General features: G+C 45.9%; 1 protein-coding gene and 1 long non-coding RNA gene across 2 annotated transcripts in view; both read left to right on the forward strand.

Moving 5' to 3' along the window:
* cog6 (component of oligomeric golgi complex 6) overlaps positions 1-11,374 on the forward strand; it is a 37,577-nt gene extending 26,203 nt beyond the window's left edge. Inside the window, exons 14-19 of the mRNA XM_042063685.1 lie at positions 2,106-2,237; positions 2,570-2,737; positions 3,965-4,072; positions 7,298-7,351; positions 7,740-7,819; positions 10,604-11,374. Of these exons, the coding sequence (XP_041919619.1) occupies positions 2,106-2,237; positions 2,570-2,737; positions 3,965-4,072; positions 7,298-7,351; positions 7,740-7,819; positions 10,604-10,751 (690 nt within the window). The 3' untranslated portion in view covers positions 10,752-11,374. The remainder of the gene's footprint in view (positions 1-2,105; positions 2,238-2,569; positions 2,738-3,964; positions 4,073-7,297; positions 7,352-7,739; positions 7,820-10,603) is intronic.
* Positions 11,375-16,848: 5,474 nt separating this feature from the next.
* On the forward strand, positions 16,849-21,401 carry LOC121683847. The gene is made up of 3 exons (XR_006022927.1): positions 16,849-17,442; positions 17,533-17,757; positions 18,130-21,401. It is a non-coding gene; the product is annotated as an uncharacterized LOC121683847 (long non-coding RNA).
* Positions 21,402-21,836: the final 435 nt, after the last annotated feature.

A 21,836-nucleotide genomic window follows, 5' to 3' on the forward strand; every position in this document is an offset into this window, starting at 1 on the left:
GTTTATCAACAGTGGGGATAGATGCTGCGATTGGTTGGCAAGGTTCTGAAGCTGCGGCACAGGCCAAGGTCTAAGTTTTTCATAACTTCAGAATGCTAAGCTAAACATATTCTTGCATTACACTAGTTGTCAATGTTGATTGGTGAATCTGATCTTTGGTTTGTTGCTATTAAATTGTGGCCAATAACACAGGATTAACTGGTATCAGATATGAAGCATTTCAAACACAAGTAAAACACAAGTGTCAGGGTTTCTCACACTGACAATGGGAACTGCTTGTTCCTCTGGTGTTTTGAAGCACATTCCTGGGCTAAAACCGTCTGCTAGATAAGTAGCTGTTACATTTGCCAGCATGGAACCGGAGATATCTTTGGTTATCTTGTGAGCCGAAAAACAAAAGATTTTGTGGGTGTGAAGGGAACCAAAAAACAAAAAGAGAAAAGAAGTATGAAAATATGAGGGAAATGTCCCTTCAGAAGCCTCCTTCACAATGAGCTCTTTTAGCTCTGCCAGGGTCCCTCGCTGGAGGACATATTCAGTCAGACCACGAAGCACACAACACTCTGTCACGACCCGCGCAACACTTTTAACATTTAACACTTCTTAAGGGATGGGGAGGGGAAGGGGGGGACTTGTATTTGAGTCGTTACTGCACAGTGTTAATTATTAAAATATTTCGCGTGGTTTTGTGCCCAAGCGGGGTGAACCCTGTGACCTTGGTGGAGCTGATGTCAGTCAGCAGATGCCTTGTATTCGAACTGAGTCATAGCATAGTGAATAATGAGGCTTCCTCATTTTTTGTAGCATGTGGGCACCACATGGCTGGGGGGGGGGGGGGGGGTCCAACCCTGTGTCCCTTAGTAGCTGCCCACTAACATGACTAATTAGCTAAGCTTTTAGGAAACCAATTGTTGCAGCGTTTCTCCAACACATCCAATCAGGACGCCGTGGCCTTTTTGCCGGGAACAGATTCTGTTAAGGACTTTCTCAGATGTTTTGTGAATGTTCGGAGAGACTGCTCGCATACTACCCACCAGCCCACCCAGCCCCCCTATTGTGCAGTTAGTGAAACTGTGAGCAACAACAGTGTTGTTAGCCCTAAGGTGAAGTGCCTTGTAAACACTGGGAACTCGGAGCGCTCGTTCTGCGTGGTTGTGAGGCAGGCACTCGGCCTTCCAAAACATCATCCGCACTTCTCGGGAACCTGCAAATTGAATCCAAAATATCCCTTGACACGGATGTCCTGTCTCGTTGAGGGGGCCGGTCAATATTAGTGGAGGGGAGCAGTAGCACAACCTCTTTCTCTCTCTCTCTCTCTGTCTCTCTCTCTCTCTCTCTCTCCTCATTGCCAACGCTCCACTCGAGATGGAATTATCCCCTTAGCGGCGGGCTAATCAAATCGCCTAGGGCTCAGAGACGTTACTTATCACTGGCGAGCAGTGCAGTCGATGTCAGAAATGCGAGCTTCCTCTAATCACCCTCATTAGATGGCCCCACCGCGCAGATATTTTACACGTGCCACCCTGACTGGACCACACATCAGCTCACCTCCCTGGTCAGGGTGTGTATGTTTGTGTGTTGTGTGTTGTGTGTGTATGTGTGTATGTGTGTATGTGTGTATGTGTGTGTGTGTGTGTGAGTGAGTGAGTGGGAGTGTGTGTGTGGGAGTGTGTGTCTTGGGGGGGTTGGTGGGGTGGGGTGTGGAGTGCCTGCCATTTTCTCTCCTCCCAGCAGGTGTGCTGTCAACTAGTAGTAGTATAGTAAACAGAGCTGTCTCTCTCTCTCTCTCTCTCTCTCTCTCTCTCTCTCTCTCTCTCTCTCTCTCTCTCTCTCTCTTTCTGTGAGTCCACTGAGGTCCTGATCTCCATCTGCTCTCTTCAGTGTATCGACAGCCTGCTTAAACACACAGATCACCCAATCAATCTCTTAGCAAGAGGCGCGGAGAGACAGGCAGCGTGTGTGTTTTTCTCTCACCTGGCCCTAACGAGGAGTGAGCCGGAGTGAGACGTGTGCCGTATCGATCCAGAATTGACCCCTCTCTCTCTCTCTCTCTCTCTCTCTCTCTCTCTCTCTCTATCCCTCTCTCTCCCTCCTTGTGCTGGCAGGTGGAGCTGCCTCCCCCAGACCTTGGCCCCACAGCCTCGCTGACCCAGACGCTGGCCCTGCTGCGTGAGGTGCTGGCCACCCACGACTCCTCTGTGGTCCCACTGGACGCCCGCCAGGCCGACTTCGCCCAGGTGAAATGAAGTGGTACTTTGTCGGGTCTCGCCGTGTCATTGTTTCATTTCTCCAAGGCATTGACTGGCTTGGATACCTAGCCATGTGTTTGTCTGTCTGGTGAAATCCGTCACTAATCAACTCTACAGTATTCAACGGTTTTCTTTCAGTATGTCTGTCTGTCTTTTGTGCCCCGATCAGCAAAAACACAGAGAGACATCTGAGACACACAATCACTTGTTTATATACTATGAGGAGAAGAATGGCACTCCTTGGACAGCTGTGTCAGGTCTCTTGTACAGTAAGCAGACTCTTATCTGTAGCTGATATCGAGGTGGCCTGTGTTTTTCAGGTGCTGTCCTGTATCCTGGACCCTCTGCTGCAGCTGTGCACTGTGTCCGCAAGTAACCTAGGCACGGCCGACATGGCCACCTACATGGTGAACTGTCTGTACATGATGAAGACCACACTGGCTGTGTTCGAGTTCACAGACAAACGCCTGGAGATGCTGGAGTTTCAGGCAAGTCGGGGTTTCACGTGAATCTTTGCTCTCAGTTGACATGATCATGTGCTACTGCAGTCTGATCAAAACTACCAGTCACAAGGTCTTTAACTTGCTGACATGTGATGTGAGCTTTTTTACAGAGGCTTGATCTCATTTATTTGTATTGTATTTTTAAAAGTAGATTTAGTACAAATATATTTTGTAAATGTAGGAAATATATGAAGAAATGTAGACAGGTTGATCAATATACAATATATTAATAATGTCAAATGTTAATGGTGAAATTAAGGCTTGAACTAGTTAGTTGATTAAGGGATGCATTAGTAATGCATTACTTGGTGATCTATGAGTTTGTAAATGGGAAATTTTCAGTGACAAGGCAGAAATGTGAGATTGTTTGCTTTTTATTTATTTTTCAGGTCTGTGTGGTACACTCTGTGGTTCCGTAATGTTCTTGGGTACCTTCTCCCCCCTCCCCTTTGTAAAGAATAGCATGTGCTCAAACAGACGAGACATGCAAAGCACATCTACTGTTGATCTGCCTCTCCAGCCGTAACCCCCAAAGCGACACACGTTTCCTTCTGTTTTTCACCTCTCCTGGCCTTACTCTTCTAGTACCCAGAGCTACTTCTGGGGGTTATGTCTTGTTCTACAGAGACTGAATTCAATTAAATCCCCTATTCTGCCACCAACCCAATCGTTAAAAAACAATTTAACACTGGCCGCAGATATCCTCTGGCCAAACGTTGCATCATGCCAATACTGTAGAGGCCTGACGTATGGTAGTGAGACATAAACCGTCCTCTCTCTCTCTCTCTCCTGCACCGTTAGCTTTTATATGTGCCACCAGCACAGTGGCCCTTGCCTGTTATGAAAGAAATGTGTTACTCTGTCTGAGCAATGGCCCTAAGCGGATGTAAGGATATAAATATCACTAATAAATGTAAAACAAATCTGTTTCTGTAAATAGTGCTGCATTATTCATTGCTGTTGGAGGAAGTCGCTTGGTCAGTAGACACTTCCAGTGCATTATGCAGACCTATGTTCAGAGACAGAAGAAACAGCTCTAGACTAGTACACAAATACCAGGAGAATGTTTATGGCAGATTGAAATAGCACTTCAACACTTTTCTTGTTTTGACTGTTCTGTAGTGGGTTTTGTTTATCTTTTCTGTCCGATATTCCCACCTCCACTGGACAATAGTTTATTTTTGTTATTTTGTTGTCGTTTTTTTTTCTCAGATCGAGGCTCACCTGGACACTCTGATAAACGAGCAGGCATCGTACGTGCTGACCAGGGCCGGCTTGAGCTACATCTACAGCACCCTGCAGCAGCACAGCCCTGAGCAGGTGCGGCTCCAACACACACTCTCACACACACTCTCACACACACACACACACACACACACACACAAACATCTCACCCATTCACACACACACACACACACACACACACACACACACACACATAAACACACATAAACAACTCACCCATTCACACACACAAACACACTCAAACAAATAACTCACCCATTCACACATACATGCACACAAAACATCTCATCCACACACACAGACACAAACATCTCTTACACACATACACATCTCTCTGATAAGCGTGCACACACACACACACACACACACACACACACACATTAATCAACCAACCTAAATCTTCTATGTACAGTATATCAACACAGCACAGCACAACATACTGGGTGGATAGCAGGCCAGTTCATATCATTTGAGGGCTAAAAAGCATATCTCACTGTGAAATATGTCCATCCAAACTGACAAACAGAATAGATAAGATAACAATATCAAACCAGTGTCAGTGGTTCTGGGGGCTGGAAGCAGCAATAAAAACCAAATAGATATCACAGGAGCAGCATAAAGGAACAGCAGGAGGTTCCATTAGATAGATGTCAGCTCTGCACAATGGAGATCTGACCTTTGTTATGGTTTCTGAGGGCTTGGCAGACCTTTTCTGTACAGCAAACTGACTTGCAGTGCAATATTCACTCCAACATCAGTGTGGTTAGTTATGGCCACTGCAGGAGAAAACCAACCAGCACCTGAGCTGGCTGGTCAGAGCCCTGCAAAACCTCGCAGAAGAGCCTTGAAAACCTGTGCTGGTAGCCTGACTGTCTGGGCTAAATATATGGTTAATCCAAACAAGAAAGTGATTTTTTTTTTCTTGCCAGCTCGCACTTTTTCAGGAGAAGATGTTTTTTGGAGTCCATCCTCAGCAGATGGTTCGCATTAATTCTGCCAAACCTGAGCACTGACTCACTGGCTGCACCATGCTTACAGGAGGAAAGGACTCTATTGTGTGGTGATGGTGGCACTGTCTCCCATCAATTATGTGTAATATATAGAATGTTTTAAGAGTATTTGCTAAGCTAATGTACCCTTGTTGAGCCCATTACAAAGCGAAGACCTATCGAAGAGCACTTAGGTCTCTTTTTTTCAAATGTAATAGGCACATGAAAGAAAGCGATCACATGCTCAGGGCTTTTGAGTTACAGAAGACAACTCAGACTTCTTTTTTTGTGGTATTTTTGTATAGACGAGGTGTTTTTATGACAATTACTGTCTGTGCTATAGGCCGAGTTGCTCATCCACCGTGAGCACTAATAGCTCACTTTGCCATTTTTCATTTTGCAAGAATAGCCTCCATTGTTTATGAGAGCTGAGGTTGCCATGGCAACACCCATGGTTAGACTGTCATTAATAAATTGGCCTGGTAAAGACTGGGAGCTTTTCAAGTCCATCACTACTCCCCTCGGTTAGTCATCGCAAGGCCTGAGAGAATGAAAAAAAAAATGGATGGAAATGGATGTTTTAAGTTTTTAGGAATATATATATATTTTTAATTATTATTATTTATTAAGAAAGTTTACTTTACAAAGACCAAAAATAGTCAGAGGAGTCAGACTATTGTGTGGGAAATGAAGCAGTTCTGTAGAGTGTAGCACGTGGGAAATGGGGTGTGTACTGGCTCTTGTTTATATCGTGTGTGTGACTCTCCAGACTGCTCTCGTGTGGTGAGAAGCTTGTGGGCCTGGCACAGCCGGGCATTCTGGGCTTTGGCATGCTACGCTTTTTTCATGCCACACCACCTTCTTCTTCTCAATCTTCTCCTCTCCTCTCTACCATGCCTGTAACACCACTCTGTATGGCCTTCACTCCTTTTTCCCTCCCCCCCCCCCACACACACACACACACACACATAATACTGTCTCCTCTGCGTCTTCTCCTCTCGGCCTCACCAGCGCTACGCGTATGTGGACATGAGTTAGAACCCAAGGCCATCCGCCGCTGCTCGGGTTGAAACAGGCGCAGAGTTCGCCGCCAGTGCCCCTGGCGTGCACACCATCACGGCGTCCGAGGCCTCACGCAAATATGTGCCACGGCTGTCTGTCTGTTGTTTGTTACAATTGCACTTGAGGGTATTGGCTGGATTATCAAAGAGAATGGTCCCTCATGAGTCAAAAAAGCTTGGCTTTATTTTTGTACTGTTTATGGTAGGCCTTTCACAACACAACACGACCTCCTATAATTGTCATGTCTTGTGGCCACAGTGTGGCAACCATCTCGCCATATCTTAAGTGCATCAAACCACAGTTTGTGTTTATGTTTCAGAGTTGTATTCAAGTTTATAAAAGACCTGTTAGGAATTCGACCTGTTAGTATTTTGCACATACTGGATTCAAGATGGTGTCCAAATTATTTCTTCATTCCTCAGTTTGCTTCTCTGTGACCGTCTGCCTGTCACTTGGTCACGCCTAGAGAAGCAAAGGTCGCGGGAGACCCACGTTGCCTCCAGTCATGAAAACCCAGGAAACCTCGTTTGCTGTCATTTTTTATCTCTTTTTTTTTTTCTTCTTTACCATGCTGGCGTGCCATCCTTGTGCCATCTCTGTGCCACCTCTGTAATTTGGTGGAGTTTGGCGAGGAGCACGCCCCTGAAAAGCAGGACGTCTTTAGACACCAGAAAGCCGCAAGCACTAGCTGGGGTGGCACGCGTGATGCAGATGGATGGAGACACGCTGGGAGTAGAAAGGCTCCTCTAGGGAGACGATCAGGAGTGGATCTTAAGGAGACGCATTCATAGTCTCCATTCTAGACTTCCATTCTGGCATTATGACACTGGCATTATGAGATTGACCCCACTTAATAACTCAACACCCTTAATTTTATATTAGCATGTAAAGGGATCACAACTGTCACTGTGTTGTGACTGAACTGTTATATTTTTGCACTGAATGTGTAGACCTCCATGTCTGTCTCCTTCTCTTGCTCCCTTGCTCCTTTTTACACCATTTGATTCTCTCTCTCTCTCTCTCTCTCTCTCTCTGCTTCTTTCTCTCTCTCTCGGTCTCTTTCGGTCTCTCTGTTTCTGTATTTCTCTCTTTCTGTCTCTGTTTATTTCTTTCTCTCTCTCGTTCTATCCCTTCTTTCTTTATTTCTCTCTCTCTTTACGTCTCTGTTTTGTTTCTTTCTATCTCTCTTTCTGTCTCTCTGATTCTCTCTCTCTCTCATTCGTGTTTTGATCTCTTGCTCTTGTTTCAGGGTCCTCTGGCAGATGTCCCCAGTATGGACAGTGCCTCGGTCAAAGGCGCCATGGTGAGTTCCCTTTCTCTCACCCAGGAAGCAGGTGTGCCTGCATGTGCAGCAGCAACACAAACATGTCCAACCACACATGCACACACTCGCTTGAAAACATCTGCTAATGGTGGATGTCGGGTCCAGCTGTTAGAAGTGTAAAGCTTGAGTAGGTTTGGCTATGCAAGTGTACTTGGTATTGGTAGCATTCACTGTACAACCTAAATGCGACCATTTCTTGTGTTAGCTTAACTCTCCCTTTGCCTCTACTTTTGTAGTATGGTCAGAATACACGTTTTAAGTCTTTGACACTTACTTCACTGAAAACAAAAAAACAACAATTTAACAGGACTAAAATGAATTAAATCGAACTGAACCGTTTTGGTCACCAACGTCTGTCCCATTGCAGGTGCAGTTTGACCGCTACCTATCTTCCCCAGACACCTTATTGATGCCGCAGCTCAACTTCCTCCTCAGTGCAGCCATCAAGTGAGTAAGCCTACACAGCGTGAGGGACACACGCATCCTCCCCCAACGCCAAACTCTCGTCCACTTACCTATCAGTGTACATTCATGACCCACATAAAGAAAGACTCACCATAAGCTCTGAGTAGTTGCTTGTAAAAAAGACCCCATAATAAAAAAGTCCCCTTTTAATAAAAAATAAAAAAATACCCCATTGTGTATCCTTCTACACACATACACACACACACACACACTTGTACACTTACAATTCCCATTCCTGCAATGGCCGTCTCCATTAGGGCTTTCTGTTCTGTTCCTCATTGTTGTGTCATACAGGCCTAAATGCTCGTGCCCACGTTTGTGCGCCAGTCAGATGCTGCACTTTAATACCACTCACTGTTGACGCATTTGGAGGTTGGGATAGCAACATGAACATTCAGGTCTCTCTCTCTTTCTTTCTGCTATATTTCCCCCCTTCCTTCCTTCCTCCTCCCTCCCTCCCTCCCTCACCCACCTGAATGGAGGGCTTTTAGGCATTTTAGGCAGTAGTGATGGAGGGAGAGAGGAGAGGAGCAGGTGGGAGATGGAAGTGAGAGAAGAGGGGGCTGGGGGGGGGGGGGGAGTGAGTGAGTCACATTTACGGGAAGTGGAGCCGTCATGAGAAGCTGTACTGGCTGTACCTCAGGTTAATGTTCCCCGCCGTTAATGGAGACGAGGATGCCGCTCATGGGCAGGACGCCATTAATTAGCCCCTGCTCCATTTCTCCCTCTCTCTCACACTCTTCCTCATGCTCTCCATTGCTCTATATCTGTCCCTCCATCTCTCTCATCTCTTTCTCCATCTCCATCATCTCCCTCTACAGTGCCCACTCCCTCCCTCCCTCTCTGTCTTTCTGGGCTGATCCGGCTGATCCTCTCTGCCCCCTCTCTCTCCCTCCCTCTCTCTCTCTCTCTCTCTCTCTCTCCCTCCCTCTCTCTCTCTCTCTCTCTCCCTCCCTCCCTCTCTCTCTCTCTCTCTCTCTCTCTCTCTCTCTCTCTCTCTCTCTCTCTCTCTCTCTCTCTCTCTCTCTCTCCCTCCCTCCCTCTCTCTCTCTCTCTCTCTCTCTCTCTCTCTCTCTCTCTCTCTCTCCCACACATAAACACAAGCAACACGTGAGCCCTTCCCACCTCAGCACTCAAGAGGAGTAAACACATGATGGGAAAACGCTCCCCCATCCCCTCCACATTACATGTGCACATAAACACACACACACACACACACACACACACACACACACACACACACACACACACACACACACACACACACACACACACATACACAATCATGCACTCTAATATATGCACACAGGCACACATGTGCTTCTGAACATACATACATACATATACCTACATTTCTCAATCATACATCCATCTAGAAACACACAGTCTTAAAACACACATGCACAAGCTTTCCTTTTTGTCTTTTTCCATTTCCATGCATTACTCACTTACGGTACATTTAGTGACTTTTTTTTCTGTAGTCTTGTTGACTGGTAAGTCCCCCTCAGTGGGGTAATATTTTCTCCTTCCTGTTTTATCTGCTCATAAACTCACCCAACACAAGCGTATATATATATATATATATATATATATATATATATATATATATATATATATATATATATATATATATATATATATATGTATACAAACATAGTGACTCATATATACACACACCCCACATACATACATTAACAAAAACCCATGGCATCCAAATTACAAACTGTACTGTAATACAAACTCATATACTGACATACACCCACAGATACATTCAAACAAACATACCCCCCTCCCCTACACACACACACACACACACACACACCACACACACACACACACACACACTAGTAAACTTATTCATTCCAGCAACTGAGGGACATAAATGTTTACATGCCCTTAGGACTGCATGCGTACAGCGTGGCTCTTCCTGGCCACACTGTTTACTATGAGGACACATGCGTAGTGGAGGCGCCCGGTGTTGTTGTGCTGGAGGAACTGCACCTGTAGATGGCGCTGTGGCCTGCAATCTCTAGGCTTGCTCCTGTTTACAAGGCATCTGTTGGTCAATTGAGCATCCCAGAACTCAGCTTTAACAACTCTTAGTTTCTATGGCTTCATGCTCTCTTTAAATTTATGTTTCATTTAGATTGTTCTGTGACCTTTAGATTATGTAAATGAATCAGACATTATGTTGTATTTCATTTTACAGACTGTTTTATTTTTAGGGGATGTTTTGAATGTTTGTTTTTTGATACTTACTTATCCAATGGGGCTTGCAAGTCAGGAAGAGAATGCTGAAACATTGTGAAGAATGTTAGTAGTCGAGTTCATTTCTTGTTGTGCCACCATATTTCACATTGAAGGTGTGAATAGCCCAAAGGCAGCACATCTTTCAGCTATCCATTTGCTTGGAAATTATATTGTGTTATTGTGTGTGTGTGTGAGAGAGTCTTTTTCTGTTGGATGTGGCGCCAGTGCTGAAGTAACATTTCACACCATGTTCTTGTCCCTGTTATTCACAGTCTTATTTTATCCTTATAATATTGTTGCTGCTATGCCTGTGTGGTGAAATATATGTCTGGTTTGGTGCATCATCTTTCCTCATAACTGAATCGCCTCATGGGGATAAATAATGTTGTTGAACTGTATTTTCATATCCGTATTTGCACTTCCCTCTAGGCCTCAGTTTTTTTCAGTTAATTTTGGTGTCTCTTCTCCTCTTCCTCTTCCCCCCATAACCCCCCCCTGCTGTTTGTCCTTCATCAGGGAGCAGATCTTCCGGCAGTCGACCGAGCTGGTGTGCCGGGCGTATGGGGAGGTGCACTCGGCCATGACCAACCCGACCAACGGCTACAAGGAACCCGAGAGCCTCCTGCTCCGCTCGCCCCAGCAGGTGCTGGCCCTGCTGTCCTGAGGGGTCCCCCGAGCGGGCCGCCAGGGGCCCCAAACCACGGACCAGCAGTGTTGTTGTGGAGCCCCACTTAGAAGGCCCATGTGCAGACCCAGGTGTTGGTCGACTCTGTAGACCACGGAGAGAGAGAGAGAGAGAGAGAACGCATGTGGTTGTTGAGGACCACACTGTGTTACTGACTTTACAGACTGAGTGCACTGGTGCTGGGAGAAGTATGTTTTATTTTATATTTTTTTGATTTAAGGGGGACTATAACATTCTGTTTGTCTGTGTAGCCAAATTAGTGGTGTGTGTGTTTTTGTGAGTTTGTGGACGTATGTGAATGAGGATTTAAGTGTGAATTTCTTCGATTCTTTGTATGTTGCGTGTTCTCCTCTCCAGTTTCCACATCTCTGCATGGTGGCCGCTGTCTGCCAGATTTGGAGAGAACAGCTCGCACTTTGGGGGAAAAAAGAACAAGAAAAGAAAATAAAGAGAAAAAAAAAGATATTTGTTTTTATCTTCTCTCTCCACGTGAACAAGTAATTCCCACAAGTAGGCAAGGAGAAGTGAAGAGGAAGATATTGACCTTCAAATCGCTTTTCTCCTTCTTTCCTTTCATCTCTAACACTCTCACGCACGCACACACACACACACACACACAGGCACACACATGCTCTCTCTCTCTCTCTCTCTCTCTCTCTCTCTCTCTCTCTCACACACACACACACACACACACACACACACACACACACACACACACACAGAGGCACACACATGCTCTCTCTCTCTCTCTCTCTCTCTCTCACACACACACACACACACAAGCTAAAGTCTGACTCCGGTCCAACCTATAATGAGAAACAGCTCCATCTTTCTTCTTGTTAAATCTTTTTCCCTCTCTCATCTTCTTCCCCTCTTTTCTCTCTGTCATTCTCTCACTTCGAGTTTCTATAACTGCGCTAGAAGGCGCCCCCCCCCAAACATGCTGCTGTGTCTTTCTGTGGCTCTCTCCCCATCTCCCCTTTTGAAGAGCCGAGATGGTTAAGTCCAATTTTGCGGCCGCCCAAGACGAGGGCTAATCGCGGAGCGGCTGGATGCTTTTCTCGCAGACAATGGCGCTTTCATGTCATCGGCCCGATGGCCAGTCACGCCATCTTTTAATTGCGGGGAAAAATGCCTGTCAGGCCTCGTTCAGCAGCTATATTTAGGGCGCACAATGAGAGAGAGCGAGAGAGAGAAAAAAAGACTCGAGGAGAGATGAAAAACAGCAATGCCACTCGCGCAGCCATTAATAGCTATTTCTATGAGTTAAAAAACGAAGGAGGAAAAAAATAGAAACACTCTAAGACTGTGATTCTTATAATCCTCATTTAGCAGAGATACAGGCGGCCATTTAGCAGGGGCGTGGTTGGAGACGAGAACGCACAGCCTGCTAAATGTGTTGACGTGGCTGCAGGCAGACAGAGCCTTTTGAGCCCCCGGGGGAAATATTTTGAGCCTGTCACATGCCTCTAGTAAAGGGGACTCTCCCGAGCCCACTCCACCCCCCTGGTAGCTCCCCTCGCGTGGATCACATTGGGCTCTTTCAGGCGTGTGAAATCACCCGCGGCCATGCCCACAAGTGTGACAGTCCTACTCCAGACAGGCTCTCGACCCCCCCAAACCCCCCACTGGCCCACATAGAGCACTCGTGAGCGAGGGCCAGCACTGTTCTCCCTGCTCCAGAATGCGCACTAGTCCTACTGTTTGAAACCTTGCCACAATACACAATGCCTATTCAGAGACTTGGAAGTAGGGATACATATGGGAAGCCAGTTGACTGTAAGTGTATTATTGTCAGTTCTCAGGCCCTAGTCCAGTGTGTTTTGTTTTCGTTTGTTCATTTTCATCTCATTTTATGTGTCATTAAAACGTAACGACTGATCCAATTGCAAAAGTGACCACCTAAGCCAGACAATGAGGTGGCTCGGTCAGTTTTGTGAATTCCATCCACGAGAGCCAGCGTTTGCCTCTCGACCCTGGAATCTTGGATGACATCATGGCTCTGGATCCTAGATGGCCTGTTGGAACAAGGCCTGACTCGATGGACTCGCAGCCCAGGATTGCCCCATGCTTAACTGGATGGAGCTCAGATGTCACTGCCCGGGACATTCAGTCCTGGCTGCTGCAGAGATGCCAGTTAGCTGAGCATCTGGCAGACAGAACTGGGTCTTCAGGTCTGTAAGAGGCTTTGACGTCCCCTGTAGTATTACGGTTTCCACGTTCTATTTCCGTTTTAGTAGCATTTGGGGCTTTTTTTGTTTTAATAGCTATAGTTTCAGGCAATTTAAGAAGAATCATTCTCAATTGATCATTACACATTGTAGCCACTAAGGATTTATGTAAAAGCATGTTGAATGAACATCTGTCTGTGCTCTCACGGACCATTTCCTTTTTAATCACTGGACTGGCCAGACCATAACCCAGCCCCCAATCAAATTGGTTAAATAAGCTGCATCATTGATCATTCTGCCTCAAAACAGTTTAATGGGAAATGTCCAAAGGTCACTTTCTAGGAATGTACAGACGTTTATACTTTTTCCCCTCTGAGTCCTTTGGATTAGCACTACACTGTTCTGCAATTTAGCCATTTAACCTCAGGCCCAGTCACAAAAGGGAACAAAAGAGTATTCAAATCAGGGCTTGCGGACGGACCGATTGTTGACTAAATCGCCTCAAATCTGTTCAGCTGTTCAACTGCTGTAGAAAAAGGCACCCTGCAGACCTTTTGACTCCACTGGTTGTGTGTGAAGTCCTACTGATGCCAGATCATGCCACCCATGCGCACTGCCCGGGTAGCGCCTCTGCTAGGCACTGATGCTATTCCACAAGGTGGATCATCACTGGATCATCATACAACCCTCAGGCTGAAAAAACTGTTGCAAACACATTTGACCTCTATGGGCCGGGTAGAGAGTGAAACATTAGTCGATAGATAACCTATGACCTTTGGCGTGACCAGAAAGATGACAAGATAAAGATCTGAGCTTTTTGATTGACTGGTATTTATTCAGTTTTAAATTCAGTTGTTTGGCATGTCATAGGTGTCATGTTGGTTTTGCTATCTGATCAGGTGGTTTTTCTTTTCCAAAAATATAACAGATTATTGTGTCGCGCATATAAATAGTATACTGTAAAAAACCTAAGCCAGAGAAAAATTGTAGCTCACATGAACTTGTTTTTTATGTTTAGATAATAATTGAAATAGACAACTCTGACCAAGGTCCGGAGGTGAGTTGTTGTGTAAGTACAACCTAGAATCTACCCTCAAGCTATACTCACCCGCATTCAGAGAGGCGGTTTTCTTTCTGGTGATGTGAAGGGGTCATGAGAAAGTCTCTACCCATCCCCGCCCACCCAGTAAAAAGTTTGAAGTTGTAGGGCAAGTTGGTGGGGTTGGGGGAGGGGAATAGAAGCAAAACATCCACTCAATTATCTGTGACACTGCACAGGTCTCTCAAGTGATACTGTATGCACAGTATGCCTCCCATATGTAGCTTCAGTATTCATGGTCAACAGCCATGATAGGAAATTACTGTAAATTCACCGATTACCACTGTGGCTTGACTTTGAAGTGACATTCGACATCCAGTTTTGACTATTCACATTTGCACTAGTCCAGGTCATGCAGAGCGAATGCCTATACAGTATGTGCATTTGCACTAGTCCAGGTCATGCAGAGCGAATGCCTATACAGTATGTGCATTTGCGTCTCCAAAGAATACTAGTTTTGCTGTTGTATAGGCTGATTGTTTTCTCTGCCTTCCTAGGAAGCAAACATACTAATGAAACCTCATCCTCTGGTATTATTTACTGTTGTAGTATGTAGTAAGGTCTTCTCTGTAATGTTACTCCTCATTGTTGCTTTTGGGATAAAAAATGTTTTCTAAACGCAAAACAAACATAAATAGATTTTATTTTCTCTTGACCTTGAGACAGTGCGTTAAAACACAGGTCGAACCAATATGTCCAAGTCTGCATGGTTACAAAATTGTGGTGCTGCATGGATTGTGCTGATGATGAAATGTGTGCACCATGCCTGGACCTGAACGTAGTCATGTCCGCAGACATTCTTGTTGCCACATCACTTTCTGATCTTCATTGCACTGCAAACCGTCATGACATGACTGACACATTTGACAAATCTTTTTTGTGGTCCCTACTGTATGTTGATGTTTTCGTAATGCTGAGGTATAAGAGACGCAAAGCGCTCAGGCTCGTCACTGATTTTTGTGGCGATAAAGTAATCGAGCATAATCTTCTGCAGCTTGGTGGATTTCCCAACATACCTCACTAACCCGCGGGATTGAGGGGGGCCCAGGCTCCTGGAATCCACTGAATCGGCCAAATTCTTAGACGACTTTTGTTCTGCTAATCTCGCCGCTTTCGTTCAACCCCACCACCACCACCACCCGTTACCTCTCCTCTCGGATTCAGATCCTATTAGAATAAAAGGCGCGGGCGTGCTACCGCTTACTGCTGTTCACCCCTGCCGGCTCTGGCCCCATAATGAAGCCTTACAATGTGTCTACAGGAGTGGGATTTAGACCGCTTGACTTGCTGGGGCCACAAATGCCATGCCGGTGCACATGCTTTAGACAAGTGGCTATTTCTCACCTCTCTCCCGCAGAGCATGGTTGGTGGAAGGGGAAACTGGGAAACTCAGCCGACTTGCTCTGAGCAACTTTGAAAAGTGAGAAGGTGATAGACTTTTACATTCATTGATACAGGTTCACTTCCAATGATCCGATATTGAAATGGGAGTCTAAAGCACCACGCAAATAGGTGCGGTCACTTACCACGCACATCAGCGCCATCCAAATGTGGGCATTGGATAAACAATGGATTTTATTGAGCCGCGCCGACAAAATAGAACTGAATCGTAATCTACAATGCAGCGGCGGCAGAGTTTGAAGCTGGTGTGCAGGGTTGCACTGCAAACCATGTTATCTCATGTAATTAAACATTGAAAGCAGTGTGTGCCACACTCATATCGGATGCTATGTGCGTAGGCTTTCAAGGAATCGTAAATTACATAATCCCCCCCGTCCACAAACTTGGCCCTGCAAAGAAGCAAACGGGTCTCTTTTTCCACCGTTGAAGCAGAGGCCCCAGGACCGCAGCTTGAAATCTATTTGTTAGCAGGCATGTTTGATGAGTCGTTCTATGGTAACTGGAGAAGATTATCTAATGTGATGAAAATGGGACATTTTGTGCTGTTGACAGCGCACATTGAAAACAGAAAGGCTGTTATTTGGCCCCTTAGAGCACAGCAGTGCAGCTTCCTCTGATTCTGCTATCAGAGTATTCATCAACCTGTCAGCGATCCAGGAACACCGGGACAGCCGTAGTGGCACAGATAGTAATCCATGTGTCGTGCGACAAACACATCCCAAAATGTCTGTGTTTTTTTAAAGGTGTTTGTTTTTAGCCTATTCCTCTTACTATCCTTTTTTTAATTCATGATCATTCAACACGTGTACTCTTTAGCAGGTGAAACAGTCACAAACATGGCTGCCAGTGTGTATGTTTACAGTACATGTATTCAGGTGTAAACAGGCGAGTATTTTGGGCAGTGCTCATGGCTGTTAGCATTAGCTAGTCTTCCTTCCTTCTCAGTGAGCCAGTACAGTATTGCGTGTGGCTGCGATATCTATTGTGCAAGACCCCCCTCTACCCAACCCTGCAGAAAAATGTTTGCTTTGCTAATGTGAACACTTTGTACTGATTCCTGGAACATACACAAAATGGGTTACATAATTTCCAAATAGTGCTACACTAAACTTCAGCTCCCCCTTGCTGTGGCTAGCCATAGACATGCTCATTGTTTTTGTTTTGATTTGTTGTGTTTTGTGTTTTTGTTTGCTTTTAATAGTGTGTGTGTATGCGTGTGAGGGAGAGGAAGTTTTTGGAAGCAGCACCAGCTCTTAAAATGAACAGTAGGCCCCAACATTTTCAGGGCAAGTTTTGAAAGTGTGCCTCAGACAGTTTAGTAGGTCACCTCCTTGGGAATACGACCGACTTCTACTGCTTTTATAATGCTCACCTACAGTCATTAAATTGACTAATAAATATCCCTGGATGATATTCTAAGTACACGCCTTAGTGACTAAACTGGATAAGTCAATTCTAAGAAAGTAGTAATCCCAAAATAGAAGAGCCCTTTGACTTTGTTTAGCAGGGGAAATGTGCACTTCTATTAGGAGGTTTGCCATTTACTCTCGAGTTTTCTTATCCAGCTTAGTAAAACATGGACTTGGAATATCCCCCATGGGTAGAAAGTTGACTGGATATTTTAGTGTTTACTTACAGGTAACACTTCCTTCTTTGGGTACTTTTTAAGCCTCAACATAATCTGGTTCCCATGTATGTGCATGTGAAGTGGTTTCACATGGCAGGACTGTACAGGTGGAGGTTTGTGGCAATGCAAAAGTTGAAGTCCTGGCCGGGAGTTTCCCCACCATAAAATGAGGCAACTCTGCAATGTGAAATTTCCCTTCACTCACCCACCCTCCCACTGTCCACTGTTGTCAGTCTTGATTGGAGCATCCAGCGGATATTTCTCCAATACAGACAGATGGATGGTCAGATGTGGTGTCATTCTACGCCTGTGTTCACGCTGCGAGGCAGATCCAGGACTTCTAGAAAGAAAGACATCGGGTCAGTCTGACAGGTCTGTGTCTGTGTGTGTGTGTGTGTGTGTGTGTGTGTGTGTGTGTGGTGAGTCGCACCAAAAAAAGCTGACTTTGTTTTGATTTTCAAGGCAGAGATAGAGAGAGCGCTTCACCCAGGGTCATGGCCGAGGGGGGCCTGCTCACCCGGTCTTTGTTGGGCGCCAGCACGTTCAAGGCCACCTGATAAACAGACTGCCAGCCAGCGTAGGGAAGAAAGTGCTCCACAGAGGCCACAGGATCTGCCCTGAACTTGACTTCCCCACTTCACGTGCCAGAGAGGTGGACCAATGTATGATGTAAACAACATCACCTGAGTGAGTATGTTCTGGGAAACACCACAGACTACTGGGATACTCCCAGTTCCAAATGCTGAGAATTTCTGTAAGAAATTATAGTAAGCCAATGAAATCCAAAAAATGTATTGAATTACCACTTTGGTCTATTGTAAGACATTCCAATATGTCTCATATGTCATGCTTTATAGGATATGGTTAGTTGTACATTTGCCTTTTTAAATGTCAAACCATCACAAAATTAAAGCTGTATCTGATATAAACAAATGCAACATAAAAAAATAGAGTGCAATATGATCTCAGATTAGAGGTCATTAGGCAAAGGTCAGCATAAAGAAAATGGCATCCAAGCAATAACGTACTAAGTTACGCAAGATTTTTTGCTTTGCACAGAAGGCTCAATCCACACAAACGTCAAGAAAACGTCTTGAGTCTCTTGATCAAATGGGCCAGTGACTATTCCCCTCTGCTCTGAGGGTGTTGAAGGCTCTTCTCCCAGAGCGCCTGAGGAAATGTGATGACTCGGAGTTCCCAGAACTGGATGCTCTACAGAGAGAGAGCCCGAGAGAGAGAGTCCGACAGGCCATGCTGTGGTCCACAAGCTGACCTCTCCCCCACATGTTTGATCAGATTGTTTTTCTCCCTGCGGCCGAGCGAGAGCCTGGCCACTCCACTCCACGCGGTGCCGAGCAACTCGATGGACAGCGTCAGCAGCACTGATGAAGATGAGGAGAGAAGGGAGGGGTGGACCGGGTGGGAGTGGGGTGGGAGCTAGAAGAGCAGAACAGGCTTTTGCTGAAGAGAGGAGCGGAGAGAAAAAGCAAGCAAGCAAGCGAGCACTCTGGTTACTCAGTAACCCAGGGCAACAGACTTGCCACTCACCTTTCCCCTAATACCCCCCTCACCTCCGAGACCACGTGAAGAACGGCTGCATGCTGACACCCCACACTGTGCTGCTCACACACACACACACACACACACACACACACACACACACTCAATCACATCCAACACATCACACTGTGCACGTACACACACTGACACCCTGCACAAGGCTGCTAACACACACACTAGCATTAAACTCAACTGAACCACACACTGAAGCCTTTTTGTTGTACTGTTCACATATACACACACAGACATACTGACACTCTGCTTTGCTTATACACACCCATAAACATAAACACCCACACACACACACACACACACACACACACTGTACACATACACAAACTGGCACACCTGCACCACATCTCAGAACTCACATGTGCATCCATCTCAGAACTTGCACACCATGGAAGAGGACCGCACTCATCTCCAGACAGGCAGGAAATTATATTTAAAACAAAACATGATTAGAATTTACTTTTCTCTCCATTCTCTGGCTCAGCGCTGCATGCGAGCCTCAGTGTCTCATAGCGAGACTTAGACCCAAACCTCCTCAGGGAGAATGCAGGAGATGCAATTAGCATTGAGATCATTTCTGCTGATAATGGGCTGCCGTGTTACCTAATACACGCACAGAGAGAGACAATGAGAGAAAGACAGAGATAGAATGATAGAGCTTTGTATCCCCATTCAACCTCAGAGTGGTGCTGTGAGTGACTCAAAGGTGTATTTCACAAGATGGCCGTTTAAACGGGTGGCGTCACTGTCATCATACAGTACGCACTCTGAGGGCGACACAGAACCACATACCGTAACGTGAATAGCTGAATACACAAATACCGTGTGGCTTACTCCACTCCCCGGAAGAAGTATTCTTTGAAACACATCTGGCCCGGGTCTGGTATGAGCTCTGCCCAGAGTCAGATGCCAACAGCACTGAAGATTACGGTGAGTCTCAGTCGGGACTGCGTAGGTGGCAGACCTGTAGCGCCTTCAGTGACTCATTAAGAAGAAAGCAGTGTATGGGAGGGGCAGTGTACTCTGTCACACACACACACACACACACACACACACACACACACTCAAAAAAAGCTGCACCCAGTATGACATCATCACTAATCCCACATGGCTTAAACACACACTAACAGACGCACACACTTAGTCGCGCACACGCTGCTACACACTCTCACACACGTCCAGACTGGCAATGGGGAAGGTGGTGAAAGATGCTGTGCTAATTCAGGGCCTGGTTGAAGAGGAGAACCAGACTGATCCGGTCCGACCCCAGCTCAAACCTCCCTCTGCCGCCCGCCGCGGAAGGGCGTGACCGGTATGGGATGTTGGCCGTGAAGACTGCACAGCAGCAGCCGCACGCTGTGTGCGTTCTCTCTCTCTCTCTCTCTGAAAAATAAGGCCCGAGCTCTTTGGCTTCAGGTTGCATGTGAAAGCAGGCCCTTGCCATCTTATCACCTTAAACAAAAGGGGCTGTCTATTTGATTTGTTCCCCCCCACAAAACTCAAGAGTGTTGATGTTTTTGGTATGGATCCCTGGTGAGGGTAAAGACAGATAAGAACTGAGGGGGTAGTCATGAATGAGCCTGTGTGTGGGGAATGCTGTGGTTTTATCTCAGATATCTATACCGTACCCACATCCATCCAATAAAACAATGCCAGTAAGACTGACTCAGAGGAGAAAATGGCTGTTGGGAGATGACAGTTAATGTAAAGAATGTTTGTGATAATAGGTCTCTGAGTTTGCAGACATCGGCAACCCTTTCAGAGCGTTCTCAATGTTTTTCGGTAGGTCGTAGCATGGCTGTCAATCAGTGTGACCGAATAAATAATGATCCCTTGATGGCCAGCAAGCTGGACTCATTATCATGGCAGAACCTGACCTGTCTGCCCAAACCTGTCTCGTCTTTGGCACCACTAATTGTAGTTTACTGAGCGCTGTTTTCCTGCTGTGATGATACTAGACGGTTACGGATATTGTGATCTGGAAAACATCTTGCACCATGTGACGCAAAAATAACTGGTTCAGTGTAGTCCCAGACCTACACTCATTTTGTACTAGGGTAGAATATGCTTAGATGTGGTATTCAGACTGATAGTCGCATCTTTCTAATGCTGTCAGTGAAGCCGATCACATTTTTAGGACATATTCTTGGAGTCGTTTCTTTAGCGGTCAGTTACTGTGGTTTCATTGCAGAGGCGGCCAGCAGCTTCGATGAAATTCTGGTATGATAACTACACCACAAGGCCATTAGTGCTGGAAAGTGGCAGCGGGACAGTTTTCATTGCCATTCCCCTTAACCCAATGTTTCTCAATGAATAGCGCTGACCCAGGGTCTTCTCATTCACCACCCTACAGGAGTAATTGCTTTGAAAATGAGGGCAAGTTGCCTCAAAAGCTGTCTGGAGTGCGACTGTGATGCAGTGCCGTCTTCGCCTGCTTTGTTCTCTCTCTCACACACTCTCGCTGCTCGCCAGTCGGGTGAGGCTGAGAGGCGAAAGCAGAATGCAGCCGTCTGTCGTGAGTCATGCCCTCTGTGCGGCCAGTTGTGGATGTTTACTCACCGTATGAATCATGCGACCCGCAGAGAAGCAAAGTCTTTTGGGCAGCTGTCTCAACACGCAGGAGTTCCAGCTTCACACCGAGTTGGATGGAGGGGGGGGGGGGACTTATTTTCAATGGGCTTGTCCTGGTGCGTGGGTATTCAACATTTTAACTGTGTTTTTTTCCCCTTGTGTGCGACTTCTTCATTGACTCCATTCCATAATCAAAATCAAGTGCAACACTGTTCCGAAGTGGCTCAAAAATAAACACCCTCCAAGAGCAAACGTGGTCATGAAAACAACGACATAGGCAGCCAAGAAATGCCACATATTGTTTCAAGCCATTCTGGTCCCTCGGATTAACTCCCCCTAAGGTCATTTCCCGTCATTCTGTCGAAGGGGCTCTCGACTTTCTTTCAGAGAGATTTTTTGGCTGTGAAATGGACCTCAAGTTGGTTTTGTAAACGATCTGGAGCAGCAAAAAAATAAAGCACACAATAGCACTGCTATGTGTTGAGCTAATGATGGAAGATCATAATAGGAAATTGGGTAAAGCTGATGCATTTAAAAGCCTGAATGTACTGCTTATGCAGACCTTTTCCACCGGCTGTGCAGTGACTCGTGCTGAACCGTTTGCGTGCTGCACTTAAAATGAT

The sequence above is a fragment of the Alosa sapidissima genome, chromosome 15 (assembly GCF_018492685.1).
Source record: "Alosa sapidissima isolate fAloSap1 chromosome 15, fAloSap1.pri, whole genome shotgun sequence".
Lineage (NCBI taxonomy): Eukaryota > Metazoa > Chordata > Actinopteri > Clupeiformes > Clupeidae > Alosa > Alosa sapidissima.